At 32.7% G+C, this 21,561-nt stretch overlaps 1 protein-coding gene across 2 annotated transcripts in view; it reads right to left on the bottom strand.

The window, feature by feature from the left end:
- BBS9 (Bardet-Biedl syndrome 9) overlaps window positions 1-21,561 on the bottom strand; it is a 480,327-nt gene that overhangs the window by 246,132 nt on the left and 212,634 nt on the right. For both annotated transcript variants that reach the window (XM_070369516.1, XM_005889113.2), the window contains 4 exons: window positions 21,164-21,268; window positions 19,041-19,055; window positions 13,708-13,848; window positions 4,035-4,130 (listed from right to left, as the gene is read on the bottom strand). In XM_070369516.1, the coding sequence (XP_070225617.1) occupies window positions 4,035-4,130; window positions 13,708-13,848; window positions 19,041-19,055; window positions 21,164-21,268 (357 nt within the window). The remainder of the gene's footprint in view (window positions 1-4,034; window positions 4,131-13,707; window positions 13,849-19,040; window positions 19,056-21,163; window positions 21,269-21,561) is intronic.

Below are 21,561 nucleotides of genomic sequence, written 5' to 3'. Positions count from 1 at the left end.
CTCTCCATCTTTACAACCCACTCCCCAAACATCACACCTTGTTTGATGAGCCTGTCATCAGAATCTGCAGTCTCTCTGAACTCTGACATCAACACCTCACTCATTCTCTAACCACCAGCGTTTGTGCTTCTGGTTTACTTGCTCTATAATTCCCACTACTTCTTGAACCTAATCAAGATATGTGGTCTATTGAACTTGTTAATTTTTCACCATGTATCACTTTTCTCTGCTCTTTATTTCTCTCAGCTTAGATTTGGTAGTTCATTGTTATAACCATTCTCATAAAAATATTTTATCTGCAATTCTGTTTCAAAATCCAAACCCTGACTTTAGTTGCTTGGATAACAAGAAACAAATCACTGCTGGGCAAAATTGTCTAAGGATGACTGGATTCACTTTAAAATTCAGGATCTCAGACTCTAATGGGAACTCATCATTGCTTATATTTTACAAGTTTGCTTTCTTATTCTCCAAGACACCAATGTCACACTTTTTTTTTTTCAAATTTAGAGATCAGCAAAGCTCCCCTATCTTTTCATCAACAAATCTATAAAGTCTCCCTAGACCTACATCCTGTCACAGTAAACTTTCAACTCTCCTCACCCTCCAAGTTCTGTATCCCATCCCCTCTCTCCTTCTAAAGGACTTCATTGCTTTGTGATGCCCTTCTACTTCCTGATCATCAGCCTCTCCCACTAACTCATTTCAATTGATATTTAAACATGTTCTGAAAGTGAAAAGTCAAAGTGTTAGTTACTCAGTCATGTCTGACTCTTTGTGACTCCATGGACGGTAGCCCACCAGGTTCTTCTTTCCATGGAGTTATCCAGGCAAGAATACTAACATGCTCTAATATTGCTTATTTCAAAACAAAACCCCACAACTCCTTTCAGCTATGTTTTACTTCGGAATTACTGAGTTTAATTGTCCAATTCTTACTGAAAATGCTAGTTACTAAAAACGTGTAGTGCTACTAATAGATACTCTAAATTTAACCTTGGACTAAGCTGCAGCTTAGACTGCACTGCTTTGGACTCAATATAGAATTACATTTAGTAAGCTGAGTTTTATCATTATTTTTAAAGCTCTATGAAATTTGTTATTCAAAGTATAATTACATAACAATTATAACTACAAAAATAAGCTATAGAGACATTATTGAAGAAGCTATTTTTGTGATATTCAGAAGAGAAATTTCATCCTGGACTCAGTATCAGGCTATGCATCTCCTAAACAACTGATTCGATTTGATCTTTAGAGCATTCTGAAAATTGGAACTAAAATGCTTTCCTTTTATTTCTAAGCTGCTAGTATCATATCAATTGTATGTTAGTCTTATTCTTCAATCTTCAGTAATTTTAAAACATATTTTAAACACTTTAAGAAACAAGTGGAACAAGGCAACGTACAAATAGATATAGTAAAGAAAAAGATAAAAGTAGATACATAACAAAGATCAAGAAAAGCATCGAGACAAAAGGAACAGGAAGGAAGAGAGAGAGTAAGGTGGTAGTGTTTGCTGTGGGAAGTAATAAATAACAGTATGCATCTGGATCTTAAGAAAGTGGCATGGCAGGAATATATAATTATAGACAACAGCATATTTCTTCTGAAATATCACTGTACTGAATCAGTCTAAATAACTGACTTCCACGTGGAAATATTTTATAATTCTGATTATAAAAATATTTCTCATAAAATGTGACCCATTTGTTATTTTTAACAACTTTATAGAAGTATCATTGATATATAAAAAATACACATGTTTGATATTTACAATTTGATGAATTTGGACTCATGCATACATGTAAAGCTATTACTATCTTCAAGGTAATGTACATATCCATTACCAGTGTTATTTTCAATTTAGGTCTGTGGAAATCATTTTCAGTTTCACTACTGTATTCTTCCTAAATATTTTTATCTTTAAAGCTTTGCAGTTTATTTTTCAGAATTCATACAATAAACTCTAATTACATTGAATCTTTACTTTCTGAAGTAAAAAACCTATTCAGCTCCACAGAGAATGCGGCTGCATACCTGAGACAATGAGTTGCATGCGCTTGTCTGCTCTGGCTGATCTATGCCAAATTAAACTAAAATTACCACAGAGTACACTTCAAGATCAGCTGATTATCAAGCAGGTTTTAAAATGCACATAAAATACTATCCAAGATCTAGTGACAACTATATATGATACATGTAGCATTTGACTGGTTGATAGAGAAAAAATACTAAGTTCTCTCCATTTGTTGAGTTTTTCTATCCATCCAGATTTTGAGATGAAAGACTGCATGCCTTTCATAAAAAAGAAAAATGTCAAACACATATTGGATACAAATTACTTCATTCCTTCTTTGGGGATGAACACTCTTACAGAGCAGTACGGAGCACCAACATCTGCCTCAACCCCAGAAAATTGTACTTTCTTCATATCTTTCGCCTTTCATCTCCCAAGGGCTTTCTCTAGGTAGAATTCTGGGCATCACTGAAGCCAAAAAAACCATCAGAGAATTGTAATGGCTACTCTTCAGGTTTCAGTTTGCAGTTCATTTGGTTCTTTATTTAAATAGTCCAATTCCATTATGTAGTCTGCCTGCCCACACTGTGGCTTTGTCAAGGCATTCATAGTCATATATTAAGAAAACATGAATAAATCAATTATAGACATGGACATTTGGTGAAATTTAGGTAATGATAAAGTAATTATAAGCAAAAACAATGTTCTAAGAGTTATTTCATCTGAAAAGGAATAAATACAATGCATTAGGATATAAATATCCCCATTTGCACAAAGAATATGCCTTTTTAAAATAGTCTCAATTGCAGATTCATCATACAGCATCATCAACTGGAATCAAACAGATGTGTACAATTTCCCAAAGAAATGTTGGCAACAGCTTTTTTAGTTTAACCAAAGAGAACAGTTTAATCAAAAGAAATGTAAGAAAATGATTCCATTATCTAACTGAAGACTAAAACTAATCAAAACAAATTGATGCCAATGTAAAGAAGACGACAATCATAACCAATCACAAAAAAGACCATGAAAAGTATAGCATTCTCTCATTCTTCTCAGAACTGTCTTTGATTTGTGTGTCTTATTCTTTAATTTTTAGTTGTTTCCAAGTCTATTTCACTAGTCACCAACCTACACATTCTAGAAGGTGCTATGACAGAGACATCATTATAGTTTCTAAAATAAGAATGTGTATATGTTCCTGCTGTTGACATCTTTATTTTTAAAAAAGAGTATATCCTCATTTTACTATATTTTCTAATTATAAAAAAATTAAATTAAAACTGCAAATGCATAAAGTAGAAAGTGAAAATTCATTGTACAAATGGCAGACAAACTGGAGTGTACTCAGCCAGACTTTATATATATATGAATGAATGATATATATATATATATATATGTATGTATCCATTTCCCCTGATATCCTTAGTGTACCTAAAATTTGTTGAAAACTTCCTCTCTTAATAATTTATTTCCAAGAAAGGGTATAAAACCCAGTGCGCTTAGTAGCTTCATTATCTACATACACAGAAATCGGTTGTACATTGAGTAGTTTCAACAACTATTCTCATATGAAGCAAACAAATCAATAAAGCAAATATTTATCTGAAATTCAAACTTGATTATACAATTAGCACTTTTCATTCTATTGAGATTAATCTCAACAAAAGTTATTCACTTTCATCTTTGCCAATGTCCAAAAGGAGGCTATAAGAATATGTACACACAAAAAATTTAACTCCAATTTCTAGTAACTCCTAAAATCTAGTTTACCATACACCTATCTCAGAAACATTTTTCAGTTCTTTAAATTCCTCTCTCAAACCCTCCTCATCCCCAAAACCAAAGTTATGTATCTCTAATAAAACAGGACCCTATCTTCATGACTAATATAATGGCTCTTAGTTTTCAATATCTAACATCCCTCTTATAGAAATCCTTGATGTGGCAATGATCTGTAATGTAGTGTTCTTAATAGAAGTTTTCAAAAGCAATATATCATGGCTTTACTTACGAGAGGTTTTGGAAGCAAGAAGTGTAACTTGGGACCCTCCTAAGAAGCGAAAACCCATTACATTCACCTGATCATCTTCTGACTGCTTGGCAAAGCCTACAAAGAAAAGAAAAAACATCACCTTACAGAGACACAAGGCAAACACTTAATATTTAAAATAGGAAGCTTAGTTGATGATGAGTACTTTTTACGGCACTAGTGGAGTCTGAAGTCCGTGTGTGGACTATATTAACTTCCACAGTTGCTTCCAATTGTTAAAATTTCTGCCTCATAAGAACATGCTAAAATCATTTCATTTCCTTTCTTCTACTAGTTCATTCTAAGTCTGAGGCAGGAAATGCACAAGATGAACCTAGAATATCTGTCACACCAGAAAAAAGCTATCAGGGACTAGAGAGCTATATGAAAAGGACGTAAGAGCCATCTTAAAGAGACTACCACTGGCCAGAGATGAAAATATTTGAGTATCAAAAAAGATAATAATTGCAATGGAGTAAAACACATCAAATATATTTAAAAGCATGTGTTGATATTTACACTAAAAACAAAAGAGAAAAGCCAAATGCTCACTACTGAAGAATTCTAGAGAATCAACTGAGCATTTTAAAAATCACTAACAAAGGCAAGGAATCAAGTACTTACCCTAATGACCCTATTGAACTGTACCACATAAGCAATGGTAAATAAGGGAAACATTCTTTGTACATAAATACACCAGCTAAAAAATTGAAGAAAGCCTGAAAGCCATCATTTTTCAACTTCCAGTGAATGAATGGATCTGGGTATTGACTATCAGTAGCTATTACAATCACACAAAAAAGAGACAAACATATTATTTACCCACTGCTGAAAGTATATACCACCATTCATGAAGTACTGTGGCCAAAATGATCAGTCCTGGAAAACTGGGGCCAAATTTACCCTCCCATCACAAACAATTGAAAAATGGGTATAAAATAACCAAACCATTTTTCAAGACATTAGAAATTAGCAAATGAACAACAGTCATCTCTGACAAACAAGAAACAAAACGAGTCCTATGTTTGCCCCGGTTTACCACCTAGAGAAAATTTCCAAGCCGCAACATGCGGAAGGGGAGCCCAAGAGCAACACAGCATTCTTTCTGAGTTGAGGTGATAAGAGTTGAAAACCTGGAAAGGCCAAAGTGGCAGAAGTTCTCAAGACAGAGAGAGGATTAGCACTACAGCGAAAAAACTCCAGAAATCTGCAGAGTCCTCTTTGAGTATGCAACAGAATACTAATCCATTTAAAACCAATGATCTCAATAATCACATTAAAAATAAATGGTCTAAACACCCCAATTAAAAGACAGATAATATTGGATTGCATTAAAAAAAGCCAAGACTCAATTATATGCTACCTATAAGAAGTCCACTTTAAACATAAAGATGTAAACAACTTAAAGGTGAAAGAGGGAATATATATATACCATTGTAACCCTAGGCAAAAGAAAGTTGGAATAGCTATATTCACATTATAAAAGTAGATTTTAGAGCAAAGAATATTAACAAAGACAGAGGTTATTTCATAATAATCAAGACAACATTATAATCCTAAACTTTTATGTGTCTAAAACAGAACTTTAAAATATATGAAGCAAAAATTTCAGATATGCAAAAAAAGAGAGAGAGAGAGAGAAATAAACAAATTGTAATTGAAGACTTCAATACTCTACTCTAAATAATTGACACATGTAAACCGAAAATCAGTAAGGATATAGAAGATTAAAAACACTATCAGAAAACTTGTCTTAACTGACATTTCATAAGATCCCACCCTACAATAGCAGAAAACCATTATTTTCAAATGCTCGTAGAATATTCACAAAAACTGTCCTAGTTTGGGGGCGCTAAATAAGTCTCAATGAATTTAAAAGAATTCAAGTCATACAAAGTATGTTCTCCTACCACAGTGAAGTTGAATTCCAAATGAATAACAAAAGTTCTATGGAAAATCCCCAAAAGTTTCAAAACTATAGACCATACTTCTAAACAACCCCAGGGTCAAAAAAAGAAACAAAAGGAGAAATTTTAAAGTATTTTATATAGAATGAAAATTAAAAATATAATATTTGATAATTGTAGGATGCAGCTAAAGCAATAGTTAGAAGAAATTTTATAGCATTAACCAACTACATTAAAAAGAATGGTCTCTGCTTTCACCTTAAAGAACTAGAAAAAGAAAATTAAACCCAAAGCAAGCAGAAGAAAATCAGAGAAATTAAAAAGAACAGAAAACAAAAAATAAAAGTATGAAATAAATGAAACCAAAAGCTGGTTTTTCAGAAAGAGATAAAATCGATACACCTCTAGTCAACAGATCAGGAGAAAAAAAAAGAGAAAAAACACAAATTACCAGTATGAGTAATGAGTGAGTTGTCTTCACTCCAGATTCTACAAATGTTAAAAGGATAAGAAAATGTTATCAACAACCTTATGCCAATCAATTCAACAACTCAGATGAAATGCACATATTTTCTGAAAGAAAGAAACCAGCAAAGTATACTCAATAAAAAATAAGTAACATGAACAGTCCTATATCTTTTGAAGAAACTGAATTTGTAATTTAAAAGCTTTCCCATACACAAAACTCTAGGTCTGGAAAACTTCCCTGGTGAATTCTTCCAAATATTTAAGCAATAAATAAAACCAATTCAGCACACTTTTCAAAAAAAAATTGAAGAGAGGTAAATATTTCCCAATTCATTCCATTAACTCCACATTAATAACTCATAAGGAAGCAAAATTACATATCAATATCCTTTATAAATACAAATGTAAAAATTATAAACTAAAGTTTAACAAATTAATCCAACAGCCTATTGAAAGAAAACTACATCATGATCAAATGTGGCTTATCTCAAGAATGCACAGTTGGGCTACTATTCAAAAATTAATCAATGTAATCCACCTATTAACAGACTAAAGAAAAAAATGACATAAAATATTTCAAATGATATCAAAAAAGCGTTGAAAAACTTAAATATCTATTCCTGATGAAACTCACAGCAACCCTGGTATAAAAGAGAACTTCCTCAAGCTGGTAAAAAGTGAAAGTGAAGTCGCTCAGTCATGTCCAACTCTTTGCGACCCCATGGACTGTACCTGCCAGGCTCCTCTATCCATGGGATTTTCCAGGCAAGATTACTGGAGTGGATTGCCATTTCCTTCTCCAGGGGATCTTCCCAACCCAGGGATCGAACCCGGGTCTCCTGCATTGCAGGCAGACTCTTTACCGTCTGAGCCACAAGGGGGCTTAAGCTGGTAAAGGAGAACTACAAAATATTTACAGCTATTAATAGAACATATTTAATGCTTAAAGACCAAATGTTTGCTCTCACAATTTCTATTCAACATCATCCCAGAGGTTCTAGCCCAGGTTAAAAAAAAAAAAAGGCAAGCAAACAGTAAACTGAATCTCCAGATTGGAAAGCAAGAATAAAAGTGTTTTCACTTGCAGATGACATGATCCTCTATAGAGAAAATCTGATTGAATCTTTGTTTTAAAAAAAAGGTTTAACAAAACAATACATGGTTTAACAGTGTAGCATGATACAAGATCAATATACAAAAACCAACTGTATTTCTATGTACTAGGAAGGAACAATTTGAAATTGAAATAAAATACAATTTGCAAATGCATAAAAATATATTAAATACTTAAGGATAAATCTGCTTAAGATTTGTAAGATAGGTACATTGAAAACAAACACTCTTAGTGAGAAATATAAAATAAGCCCTAAATAACTGAAGGTCTCTATTTTCATCTTAAGAAACTAGGATAAGTGGACCAAATTTTACCATGTTCAATATTGTTCAGATATTGTTTCTCTCCAAACTGATCTAAAGAATTAAGGCAATTCCAATTCTAAGCAAAATCCCAAGGCATTTTTTTAATTGATAAGCTGATTCTAAGATTCATGTGAAAATGTAACTGATCAAAGTTTCAAAGACAACTTTGGAAAAAAAATTAAGTTGGATAAATTACATTACCTGATTTCTAGACTTATAAATAGTAATTAAGACACTATTTTATGTGTGCTAAGTTGCTTCAGTTGTGTCCAACTTTTTGTGGCCCTATGGACTGTAGCCTACCAGGATCCTCCATCCATGAGATTCTCCAGGCAAGAATATTGGAGTGGGTTGCCCTGCCCTCTTCCAGGGGATCTTCCTGACCCAGGGATTGAACTAGGCCTCGTCTCTTACATCTCCTACATAGCGCCACCTACGAAACCCCGAGACACTATTTGGTATATAGAAATAATGATGGACAAAGATAGATAAATGGAACAAAATGAGCAGAAATATATATATACATTCCAATTATTTATATAGTCTTATGATGTATAGTCAGAGGATTTTCAACAACTTTTCAAAGACTATTCAGTGCAAGACGATAGGCTTTTCAAAAGCAGTACTGGCACATTAGATATTTACATGCAAAAACAGGAATTTTATCCCTATCTCACACCATACACACATATCAACTCAAAATAAATAATATCCCTAAATGCAAAACATGAAACTAGAAAACTTGTAGAAAAAACATATGAGAAAAAATTTGTAACCTTGAGTTGGGCAAAAATTTTTTAGATATAACATTAAAATCATGATCCATAAAAGAAAAAAAACTGATAGGTTGGGCTTTAGCAAAATTAAGAATTTCTGCTCTTCCAAAGACATTGTTAAAAGAATGAAAATATACACCACAGACTGGGAGGAAATATTTGCAAATCACATAATCTGATAAGGGAGACCAAAAAAGAGTACATACCGAGTATTTCCATTTTACAAAATTTTAGAAAATACAAACTTATCTATAGTGACAGAAAGAAAACAAGTGTTGCCTGGGGGTGGAGGGGAAAGGCTAACAAAGCAGAACAAAGAAACTCTTTGGGGTGATGGATACTTTCAGCATCATGATTGTAGGGATGGTTTCAAAGGTATACGTAAACACCAAAACTTACCGATGTGTACATGTACATAAGTTATACTCTAATCAAGTTGCTTTTTATAAAAGAAAAAAAATACACTGAAACTGTTTGTGAATTAAAGAAGGTATTAAAATGTACCAGAAGAAAGATAAGCAAATATTTTATAATCTTAAAATAAAGATCATTTTAAGCACAACATGAAAATTTGAAACTAAAAAAAAAAAATGAAATGAAACTTTAAAATAAATTTTACAACCTAAAAAACTTTATATGTTAAAAGAGTACAAGTAATTAATAAAAATTACAAAATTTCTATGCTAACAAATAATTTAGAAATGCAAATTTTAAAAAGAGATGCCACTTTTCACATACCCATGTCAAAAATTTTAAGATTTAAATCCAGCTGCTACTCAGTACAAACCCCGATGTTGAGTGTGTGACTTCATATAATTATTCTGGAAGTAACTTTGGTATTTGAATACAGTTTTCAAAAGTGCATATCCTTTAACTCAGCCATTTATCCTCAAAAAATTCCTCCAAAGAAAAACAGAGAAGTACAAAAAAGCTATGTACATGGTACCTCCAAACAACAGAAAGTGAAAGATGCTCAGTCGTTTCTGACTCTATGTGACCCTATAGACTGTAGCCCACCAGGCTCCTCTGTCCATGGAATTCTCCAGGCAAGAATCCTGGAGTAGTTTGCCCTGCCCTTCTCCAGGGGATCTTCTCAACTCAGGGATTGAACCCACATCACCTGCATTGCAGGCAGATTCTTTACCATCTGAACCACCAGGGAAACAATAGAATATTACGTTGATATTAAAATACAAATTTATTCACAAAGATAGCCATATATTTGAGTACCATAAAAGACTGCTACAATAGCATGCTATTTGGTATAACATTTAAGTAAAATTTTTCTGTAAAATTTCTGGTATCATGACGCACACTGAATGTCAGCTAACTTCACATCTATTCCCAACTCCTTTTTCTTAGCCCATCTACATTAGTTCTCAGCTCCCTTTACTGTAGAAGAGACCATGTGACAATATTATGGCTACTAAGCCATAAGTAGAAATCTCCTATGAACTTTATGGAAACATGCCTTTCTGATAAAAGTTATTACCATAGTTATCTCTTTCCTCTACTTCCTGCCTTGTAGTTAGATGACTTAAGCTAAAGCACTCTAATGGCAGAAAGTGAGGAGGGAAAACAGAGCCTCTTGATGAGAGTGAAAAGAGAGTGAAAAAGCTGACTTAAAACTCAGCATTCAAAAAACTAAGATCATGGCATCCAGTCCCATCGCTTCATGGCAGATAGAAGGGGAAAAAGTGGAAGCAGTGACAGATTTGATTTTCTTGGGCTCCAAAATCACTGTGGAAAGTTACTGCAGCCATGAAATTAAAAGACACTTGCTCCCTGGAAGGAAAGTAATGACAAACCTAGACAGCATATTAAAAAGGAAAGACATCACTTTGCCAACAAAGGTTGGTATAGTCAAAGCTATGGTTTTCCCAGTAGGCATGTATGGATGTGAGTGAAAGTGGAAGTGAAGTCACTCAGTCATGTCCGACTCTTTGTAGCCCCATGGACTGTAGCCCACCACCCTCTTCCATCCGTGGGATTTTCCAGCAAGAGTACTGGAGTGAGTTGCCACTTTGAGAGATGGACCATATAAAGAAAGGTTGAGCGCCTAAAAATTGATGCTTTTGAATTGTGATGCTAGAGAGGACTCTTGAGAGTCCCCTGGACAGCAAAGAGATCAAACCAGTCAATCCTAAAGGAAATCAACCTTGAATATTCATTGGAAAGACTGATGCTGAAGCTAAGCTCCAACACTTTGCCCACCTGATCCGAAGAGCCAACTCATTGGAAAAGATCCTGATGCTGGGAAAGATTGAAGACAAGAGCAGCAGAGGTTGAGACAGTTAGATAGCATCACTGACTCAATGGACATGAATTTGAAAAACTCCAGGAGATAATGAAGGACAGGGAAGCCTGACTTGCTGCAATCCATGAGGTTGCAAAGAATTGGACGTGACTTAGCAACTGAACAACAAATCCAAAGCAGCTATCTTATTGCCATGGAAGAAGCCAACATACTAGAGAATGCACATTTCAAAGAGAAAACAAAACTGGGTCTTTGATAATATTCACAAACCATCATACCAGCTTTCATACCCACTTCTGGACCTCTTTAATCGAGATCAAGAAATTTATATTATCTTGCTTAAATCACATTTAGCCCAAATCACCCAATTATTTATATATATGTATGTATGTAAATATTTTCTGTATAGCCATTAAGCATATTAAAGGTTTTTTTATAATTAGAATATTCTCTACTAGCCAGGATTTGGGGCCCTAGATACCTCCATTCAAACACTGTTGATAAAGTTAACTAGTATGGCCCTTCAGAAAGTCAATTTCACATTATGTTTCAAAAGCTTTAAAAATATCACCCTTTGTTGGACTCTGTAATTCTGCTTTTAGATATTCATCAAAGAAATAATAATAAATTAAGAGAATCACTGATGTAATATATTTATAGTATTAATAAACTGAAAACAACATAAATGTTGAAAACTATAATGCTGGGCAAATGATTTTACAGACAGATTTATGATAGACTAGCATATAATTATTAAAAATCATAAAATAAAAATCTAATTACATAGAAAGGTATTTCATAACAATATGCAAAGTAATATTCTTTGGTGGGATGAAATGCTTAGAGAAAATATTTTTTAAAAGAGTAGGGAAATGTAATGAAATATAAGTAGAAACTGCTGGGTTGTAGAATTATCAGTAACTTTTGTGTTTTTCTTCTTGGTTATCCATTGCTAAATTTCAGAAATCTTTTGTAACCAGAAAAATTAAAGCTATTTTAAATATACAAAAAAGTGCTGAAATAAACAAATAGGAAGAGATGTAGACTAAAAGTTGTTTTATTCCTTCTCCATGAAGAGCATTCATTTATTTCCATTAGAAAATAAATTTGCAATAGCAACTTTAATATTAACATATAAAAGTCACATATAGCAAGAATGAATATATTATAGAAAGTAAAAAAGTAGCAAGAGCATTTATGTTAAATAATTACAGGATTCCAGTATGTTTAATATGAATACAAATCTGGAAATTCAAAAGAGAACACACTGTATTCATAAACTGAATCTTAGGGGAAATTTTAAAAAATTTGTCATTGAGTCCCATTGTTAAAATGAATAAAATGCAAATATATGCTGATGAACCTACGATACATCAAAACAACTAAGTCCAGAATCAGGACAGAAATGAATGAGTTATTTAAGATTTCCTTAGTACTTCTACCCAACCAGAGCTTACAGAGATTCCTTCTCTGGTCAAAAGCATGCATTCTTATTTAATCTCTATGGGTTTCAGCCATCTACAGTAAAGATTGACCACTCAGAAGCCAGTCTTAAACATTTTTCAAAGATATTAATAAATTTAGCATGCAGCACATACAATTTATATTGTCAGGATAGGAGACCAAGGAACTAGTATGTTTGTATAAGATGCTACAAAAGCAGTGACTCTTCCCTTTTTATAATCCAAATTTGTTACAAGAAAATTGACTAGGAGAGAGAGAAGGGAAGGGAATAAGAAACCAAAAGGCACACAACTACTCGTTAACTACAGACACACAAGCACACACACACATGCTCATTCACTCAAATTCATTTGAACTAAAGAATAGATTAAGTGTAATAAAGAGCATCTTGGAGATTTTCATAGTTATATATAAATAAAGCTTTTTAAAAAGACTTCAAATTAATGAAAAGTAAATGTTAATCACTTTAAGTAGTTAATAACACAAAAGTTGACTTACCATAAATTTCTAAACCTTGTGGGAAATACTTTGTATTCTAAATCCTATCCACTAATGCAAGGGTGAAGATGCATCTTACAGTCAACAGTGCTGAATTTTAATGATGGATTTAAAAGGGTTGATTTAATTCCCAGATATTTTTTTAATTCCACCTCATCACCGAGAAAGTTAATAGATATGACACATTAGAAACCCTGGCAACTACAGATGTTTGATCCAATCAGTGTTTCTCTCTTTTCTAACTTACTCAAAAAAGAAAAACCAACACCTGGAGAAAGTCACAGATTCCCAAATTACCCCAAATGTTCACTGTGATATTCAAGCTTTATACATGAAACCCCTTCTAAAACATCAGAGGCAGAGAATGAACACTGTCCCTTTCAACTGCTGAAGACAGCGGAATCACAAACACCTACTTAAGAGATTACTTTTCAGAGGCATAAGAATATACTTTTAAAAGGTACATCTCTAAAAACCTACAATGAAGATGAATAATAAATATTTATATGCTTAGAAAAGGATATATTCAAAAACCTACGGTAAAGATGAATAATAAATATTTACATTCCAAGCCAAAAAATCCCACGGTCTAAAAAGAAACATTTGATGTTTTCATTTCTGTATTCTGAAGCAAAATAATGATTATAATAATTCTAATCAAACTTAAAAGGTACACTTTATTACCTTGTTGATATAACCCATTCGCCTTTGAACAGGCAAACAAGAGGAAAAAACCCTTGAGGTATTTTTATATTCTGACTTAACAATTATCTGATAATTACCCTATCATTACCTGTTGATGAAGGATTCCATTCTAAATTCTTAACATTTCTGATGTTACAGGCATGTTACTTCAAAAGTCCTACCTGGAAAGAGACTGAGAAGGCTGACTGGAGATTTGTTGGTATCAATAGTTAGTTTGTGGCTTGCAGTTTTTGAAGGCTGGCCTGGTAAGCAGACTAATTTCAGGGGAAGTCTAAACTTACATTGGCTAACTCGAGGAATGCCTGAAATTAAAAAGAGAGAAATATATACTCATAAATTTGACAAATAAGAAAAAAACTGTATTACTTCCCTAATTGTACTACATGATAGCAACATATCTTAGTTTAAATGTTTGCTACCTGACCATTTCATCTAGCACAACTGAAATAACTGGAAAGCATTATCATAATTTATGTATTTACATTATTATCCAAAGGTACAAGGCAAAAATAAAATCTTAAAAAGGAGCATAAGTGTAAGCTCTGCCTTTAATAATAATATCATTTTAAAAAATTCACAGTTGAATGTTATATAAAACATTATATGCAGTTATATTCAATTACTAAACTGTCTTTAAGACTGTCAAAGCTCTAGTCCTAATCCAAGACTATCAGCTAAAATGAGCAAAGAATATGAAGTTTATATCAGGAATACTCTGTATGACCATATCTAATCATTTCTCTATCTCCCCAATCTTTTAATCTTTAGCTTTTTTATTTACTAAATATTCAAAGTACAATTAACAATTTGCAATAAATTATGAGCATGAAAGCAGAATTTGTCCTACTGAAGTTCTAATAAACTTCATGTCATTTTACATATCCAATTAAGAATATTACTTTCATACAAATAAATTTTTCCCAATTCATTTAACTTTACATATCACTTTTAAACAGTATTCTGAAAGGTTTACACAGTCACTCAATTCTCAAATTTTTTCAGAAAGTATAGAGGCATATTGAAATAGGCAATTTCATGAATAAATAACAATGAAGATTTTTATATAAGAATTTAAAGTTTTAAAAGCCATTCCTTTTAATATTTTTATAAAAAATGAAACTGAAACCAAAGCAAACTAGGCTCAGCTTAAAAATAGGAAAGCAGAAGAAGGAAATTTTGGAGACATGATCCCAAGGTAGGATTCCTAGAATTAGCAATACATTCTGTTAATGCCAATTGGAGTTGTGTGGTTTATTCTACAACCAAGCTGGGAGTATGCTTTTCAGTACTACTTATTCACAAGGACAGTGAGATATCATCAAAAATGGCAAACATACTGATATATGAGGTCAATTAAATACTTTTTCAGAGCATGTGGAGCATATTTGTCATTCTCTTCAATATAATCTATTATCCATCAAATTTTACATAGCTCATTTTTTGCTCATAACGAACAGATGTTAAATTCACTTCTCCTGGAATCCTAGATGCAAATTATAACTGGTGTCTCTTCAGAAAAGTCCCAGGGTATTATTTCCTGACATTTTGTGAGGTTTTAGAGGCATATGTATTTGTACTTAACAGTGATGAAATGTTTTGACTCAAAATATTATGGTAACATGATCTAAGCTACTGCTCAAACCACAACTATCAATATCACCATAAAAAAATATCACAAAGTATTATTCTTTCCAACTTCATATATTCCATACATCCCCAAATTATGAAAATATACCTACTAATATGCTTCCTCTACAATATATAAATTACAGCCTCAATTAATAGATGCAATCTGGAAAGAACCAGGAAACTGAAGCCTATTTCCATTTCCTTCATTTTAAATGAATAGAATAACGGGGGAAAAAAACACTTCATCTCTGACAATTCTGTACATGCACAAAGAGAAGCTATCATCTATGTACTTTCAACCAAGTCTGAGCTAATTGTTCAAATAAAATTTAGCTGTAAACACTCTTTTAAAATTATACTGCTAAAACTGTGGCTCAGCTTCACTTGGACCAGGTACTGACTGAATTTGTGGTAAAACAAAATTAATCATGATCAACGCTAGCTTTACATTACTTATATATATTTGAAGATTATTGCCCTAAATCTCCAAGAACCCAGAGCTAAAAAAACTAGTGGTATATACATGTTTTCAGAAATTGAAACAAATGGATTGCAAGCACTAATAAACCCAAAAAGGGTAATACATTGTAACTCAATTCACAGTTCAGTTAAGTCAGTTAATGACAATATCACACACTAGGGCAATGGTCAGCAGTTGCTAAGATTTGTAGAACCTCTCCAGAATTTCTTTTCTCTCCAAGAATTGTAAACCTGTTTCATAGGACATTTGGAAAACATTATTTTGAAAAATGATGACACATACTTAATAAAATGATTATGGCTATTTTTTAAATGATGGCAGCTTGAGAAGTTTTACCATTAGGGAAGAAAAAAAGTATATGAAATCCTTTAGAAATAAGTTTAAGGAAACCAAATCTTTAAAAATAAAAATTACAAAGCCAGTATTTTAGAATACTTCCCATCAAATTAAAACCTAAACATTTCAAAATATAATGTCTAGTATTTAAACATGGGGTTTATCAGAGGCACATTTCTACTGAGGTTTACATTTTCTTAAGAAACTTGAAATGTAAAATAGCCTACCAATTAATCTTCAGGCTATAATTGTACCTAAACCTGAAGCCAGAGATGTGTAGAGGTATGTGTGAGGGTATGCATATGTGTATCTAAAATAAGGAAAGAAAAAAATTATATGTATTTGAAGACTTTCCAAAGTTGCTAGTAGGGTAGCTTTCAGCTTAGTTGAAAGAGCCTCAGTTCAGTTCAGTCGCTCAGTCGTGTCTGACTCTTTGCGACCCCATGAATCGCAGCACGCCAGGCTTCCCTGTCCATCACCAACTCCCAGAGTTCACTCAGACTCACGTCCATCAAGTCAGTGATGCCATCCAGCCATCTCATCCTCTGTCGTCCCCTTCTCCTCCTGCCCCCAATCCCTCCCAGCATCAGAGTCTTTTCCAATGAGTCAACTCTTCGCATGAGGTGGCCAAAGTACTGAAAGAGCCTAACTTGCCCTAATTGTCTACCATCAGCAATATTTTGTTGGCAAAATAGGCTATTTGGCTTATTCAACTCTCTGAGTATAATGCTGAGAGAGAAGAAAATTTGGTCATTTGTAATACGCAAATATTGGCCTACTCAGTCATCAGACTGACTTTGTTCTACAGTTTTTTAACAAATATAATCACCTCTCCTTCAAACACTTCCCCTGCTAGCTTACTAGAGGAAATGGACAGTCACAATTACTATGGTGCGATTAATCACAAAATTATTTAACACTTACAGACAAAATTCACATCAAAATCACTCCTGACAGAACAGTTTTTCCAGAAAGAGAATTCTAATTACCCCTGGCACACCCAAGAGACCAGTATCACTGTCAAGAGGGAAGCCAAAATGTGCTTTAAAAAAAAAGGAAAAAGAACTTATATACCAGAGTAGAATAACTATATATTACACATCTATATAATGCCTTTAGAACTCTTTCCAGGGACCTGCTAGAGTCATTTCGTATTGAAAACAAGGGGCCCGAAGCAGTAGCAAAGTCTGGTAGCCAGAACTTCCTTGATCCCTTCCTGTTATGTCTGGCTACGTACTGTGCTCCATCTGCAGTCATGTTTTACACTGCCCATGTCATGTAACTCTAATGCAGAAATAATGGAGACTAACTCTTATGGGACAACATAAAACCTCATTTGCTTCTCTTTTTCCACAAGTAAAAGCAGGACTGCTTATCTGCAATACAGTCTGAACAGATCAGGTCAATAAAATGGAACAGTCTTTGAAATGTGAAGCTTTGTGTATAAGTAAGATCTAAGTGGCAACATATTATTTTTTTGCATACTAGGTGAAGCTGAATATTTCAACTCTACTCCTGAAGCTTAATTAAAATTTTTAAATATAGCATAAGAGATTATTCAAACTGCCTTTAGCTTTGCACTGAAATACTAAAATTTCCATATATTGTGATTTTTTTCTCATAGTTTGATCTGAATAAAGGGAATAAATTACTTTCAATAATAACCTTTACAGATTTTTTTTAACTCAAAACAAATAATTTAAATAATAATACAGAATTTTCTAAAAGTTATTGCAAAATCTTATCAGTTACATGCAATCTTGCAAAGTAAAATGTAAATATTCATTATTAATATTTTTAATAACCCAAACTCTAATTTGACAAGTACACTTTATGTAAGCTAAAAGCTTATTTCTGTTAAAATATTTCTCATATAAATATATTTTCATCTTCCAGACACTATGCAATTCAGGTTGTTGGTACCACCACAACTACATGAGTAATTAAGGCCATGGCACCCCACTCCAGTACTCCTGCCTGGAAAGTCCCATGGACAGAGGAGCCTAGTAGGCTGCAGTCCATGGGGTCACGAAGGTCGGACACGACTGTGCGACTTCACTTTCACTTTTCACTTTCATGCATTGGATAAGGAAATGGCACCCCACTCCAGTGTTCTTGCCTAGAGAATCCCATGGAAAGAGGAGCCTGCTGGGCTACCGTCTATGGGGTCACACAGAGTCGGACACGACTGAAGCGACTTAGCAGCAGCAGCAGCAGCAAGGCCATTAAGTATTTTATTTATCTAATATTACCAATTAATATTATCAAATATTAATCTTAAAATGACTAATAAACTAAGACATACCATCCCATTAAGTCTGTGTCTAGAAAGAAAAATAATCAAAGTAGAAGATACTTTTAGAGTGCCTCCCATATAATCAGAATACTGCACAATTCAGGGACTTGAACCCTGCTCTCAAAGAGCTCAGAAATCTACTAGGGAGACCTAAGGAACAAAGAAATTCATATTATGATAAGTATTATAGCAAAGTCATAAACAAAGGATTTGGAGAAGACAAAAAGTGACAACACTGACCCAGGCAAGTTCAAGGGGTCAGATTCTTGATAATATTTCCCTACAAATTCTAAACAAAACAAGGAATAGGCCCACAGACTGAGTACACATGGCATTCTGATCAGAGAAAGAGGTGAATCTTTGGGGGTATACAGAATCAGACAATTTAGAATTCAGAATTGTTTTCCTTACTCTTTTTAAGTAAACTAAGATAACAGAGCATACAGGCAAATCAGGAGTAACTTACAGACATAAGTAGTCAATGACAGCTTAGGTTTTGTTCAAAAAGTCATGAAGTTTCATTGTTTCTCATGACTCTGAAACAACTAATAATGAATGACAAGTATCTATTACGGAAATATCTATTGTCTTCTCCATAGCCAAATTAAGGCACTGAATCACCCTAAAGAGGTTGCTAGAGTCAAAACAGCAGTCCATAAAAAGAATTCATTCAAAGGATAATACCACAATTCAATTACTAATCAAATTTCACTTCTGAAATTCATTTTGTTCTAAATTATCTTTTCACTTACCATCAGGATTTCGCTCTATCCATCAGAGGCAATGCAAAAAGGGATAGGGGAGAAAGAATACAACAAATTATGTCATAAAATTACAGCACAAATTTAATGCTCATCTGCTTAAAATATAAATTAAAACTTTAAAGATTCATACAAATGACATAAATGGCCCTCCAATAAATATAAGCCAATTCACAGTTGAAGAATATAATATGAATAGCTGGAATCTAATAATATATTTGTTCTTCCACTCTCACAAGTCCATGAGAGGGTGTTATTCTAGTATAAATGTGGCAAAAAGAGGTAAAGATATATGATCTAACCAAAAACAAACCATATTCAATATGTAAATAACATCAAGAGCATTACATGAATTTTGGGGGAAGAAAATAAGCTAAAGGCAAATACATATAATTAATATTTCCAGTTAGCCTTGCTTATATTATAACTTTAATTAGTAGATATTATTATGGAACAATGTCTTTTTTTCCAGCTTGTCTTGGTATTCTTTTACTTTTATAGACTTGTTTTTACTTTAATTTCTAATTAGCTTTCAGCCAATTATTATCTATGCTCTTTGTTTTAGTAATAGTTTATAATCTTTCAAATTCCATCTATACAAAAGCATAATAGCTAAAAATGGTATGTGCAACCATAAGCTCACCAAATGACTTAATAACTTTATAGCGTAGTTTTAAGCTTTTGTCTACTTGTTAGGTATTCCATTTATTTATTTTAAATTTATTTTCAACTACTTTTCCTTAAAGATAAATGAAATAATTAGTTGAATTAAGGCATCAACAATTTCTACAACTATATTTTCAAGGAGTAACAAAGATAAAAAGTATAATAAGCTTTACAGTATTATAAAGATAATAAGTATAATGAGATGTCCAATTAATGATAAATTATCTAGAGATTTTAGCTAACATGTCCTATTTTTTATTTCACAACTCACTGAACATTTCAATGTTCTTTTCAGAAATATCCAACTAAAATGTCCATCATTTCTTGATTCCTTACCGAAGTCTTGTATTTCTTTCTGAAGCCAGCTTTCTCAAAGCTGCTTAAACATAAAATATTTACACTACCTCATATTTTGAAAATATAGGTAAAAGGTTAAAGTGGTCACTTTTGGCTAAAAATGATTTTTTATAATTTAAAAATTATTTACAAAGATGAAACAGATTTTGAAAACATGTACTAAAGTTATTAAAAAAAAAACACCTCCAAGTATAGAGTTGTCAATGCAAAAACCAGAAAATTCACTGAGACAAAATAAGAACTACAATTTTAAAAACATTGCCAAGGTGCCTCATTAGCACAGTAGGTAGGGTGACAATTACATAAAAATATTGCTAAGTAACCAAAGTGGATATCAATAGAAAAAATATGAATATGGCATCTCTAAGGCTTTTTAAACTAAGACAACTGTACAGAAATGCTTAAAAGCACAAATGCAACATTGCTGAATGTTATACTACATTTAAACTTTTTTAAAAAAGCAATGACTATAATTTATCAACCAACTAATTGTCAAACTGTTACTATGAAAAATTCACTATACAAAAACACAAATAAACTGTAAAATTGAATCCAACTTGAAATTTACAACAACTGGATCTCTACTGGTCTAAAGAGAACTTTTTTATCTATTAGTTTCTTGAAATAATACAGATCCTGTTCTTAAGTATTTTAACATGTAAGATACTAAAGAGTTTTATTTAATCACTAAAGCAGTGTCTGAAACTCTAAAGACTGCCTTAATATTAGAGTAACCTATATGGTGATTTTTACTAATTCAGACTAGGCTTTTCTGTTTAGCTCAAATATGTGAAGTCTGACTAGATAAATTCTTCTAGTGAGAATAAAAAACATAATATTCACTATTAACTGAAAGATATAATCAAACATTACATATAGAAATCAGCTGAATAGACTTATCACTAATTATTCATAACACATGAAAGTAACTTGGACAGATATTTTTTATTTAACACTATGTAAATATTTTTTCTTTTAATAATATTTACAATGTGTTTTCCCACCTTAAACACTTAAACATTTAACCCACAACTCCAATAATTTAAAAAAAGTGATTATTAGGCTTATAAATATGTGAACTATATGTTTACCTGTTGGTCTGGAATAAGAAACAACAGCATTTCCTTCCAATTCAGGTGGTGAATAACTTCCTTTGAGATAAACAGAAAAGCCTACAGTTCTAGTCATCTCTGGTGCTATAAGTAATGTAAAAATAATATGTTACATAATTTTAGGCAATTATTATTAACAACAACTGAAATTAGATATACACTGCATGCCAGCTACTGTCTTAAGCATTTTACATAACACTTACATAGATTAATTCATTTAATCCTCACAACAACCCTACATGGTGGTCACTATTATTATCCCCATTTTTGGTGCATGAGGAAAATGGTGACAGAGACTAAAAAGCTTGCCCAAGGTCATATAGTTAAGACAGAGGTAGGAATTGACTCCAGAACAAGGGCATCCACCATTCCACACC

The sequence above is a fragment of the Bos mutus genome, chromosome 4 (assembly GCF_027580195.1).
Source record: "Bos mutus isolate GX-2022 chromosome 4, NWIPB_WYAK_1.1, whole genome shotgun sequence".
NCBI classification, from domain to species: Eukaryota; Metazoa; Chordata; class Mammalia; order Artiodactyla; family Bovidae; genus Bos; species Bos mutus.
This window is presented reverse-complemented; position numbering and strand designations above follow the sequence as displayed.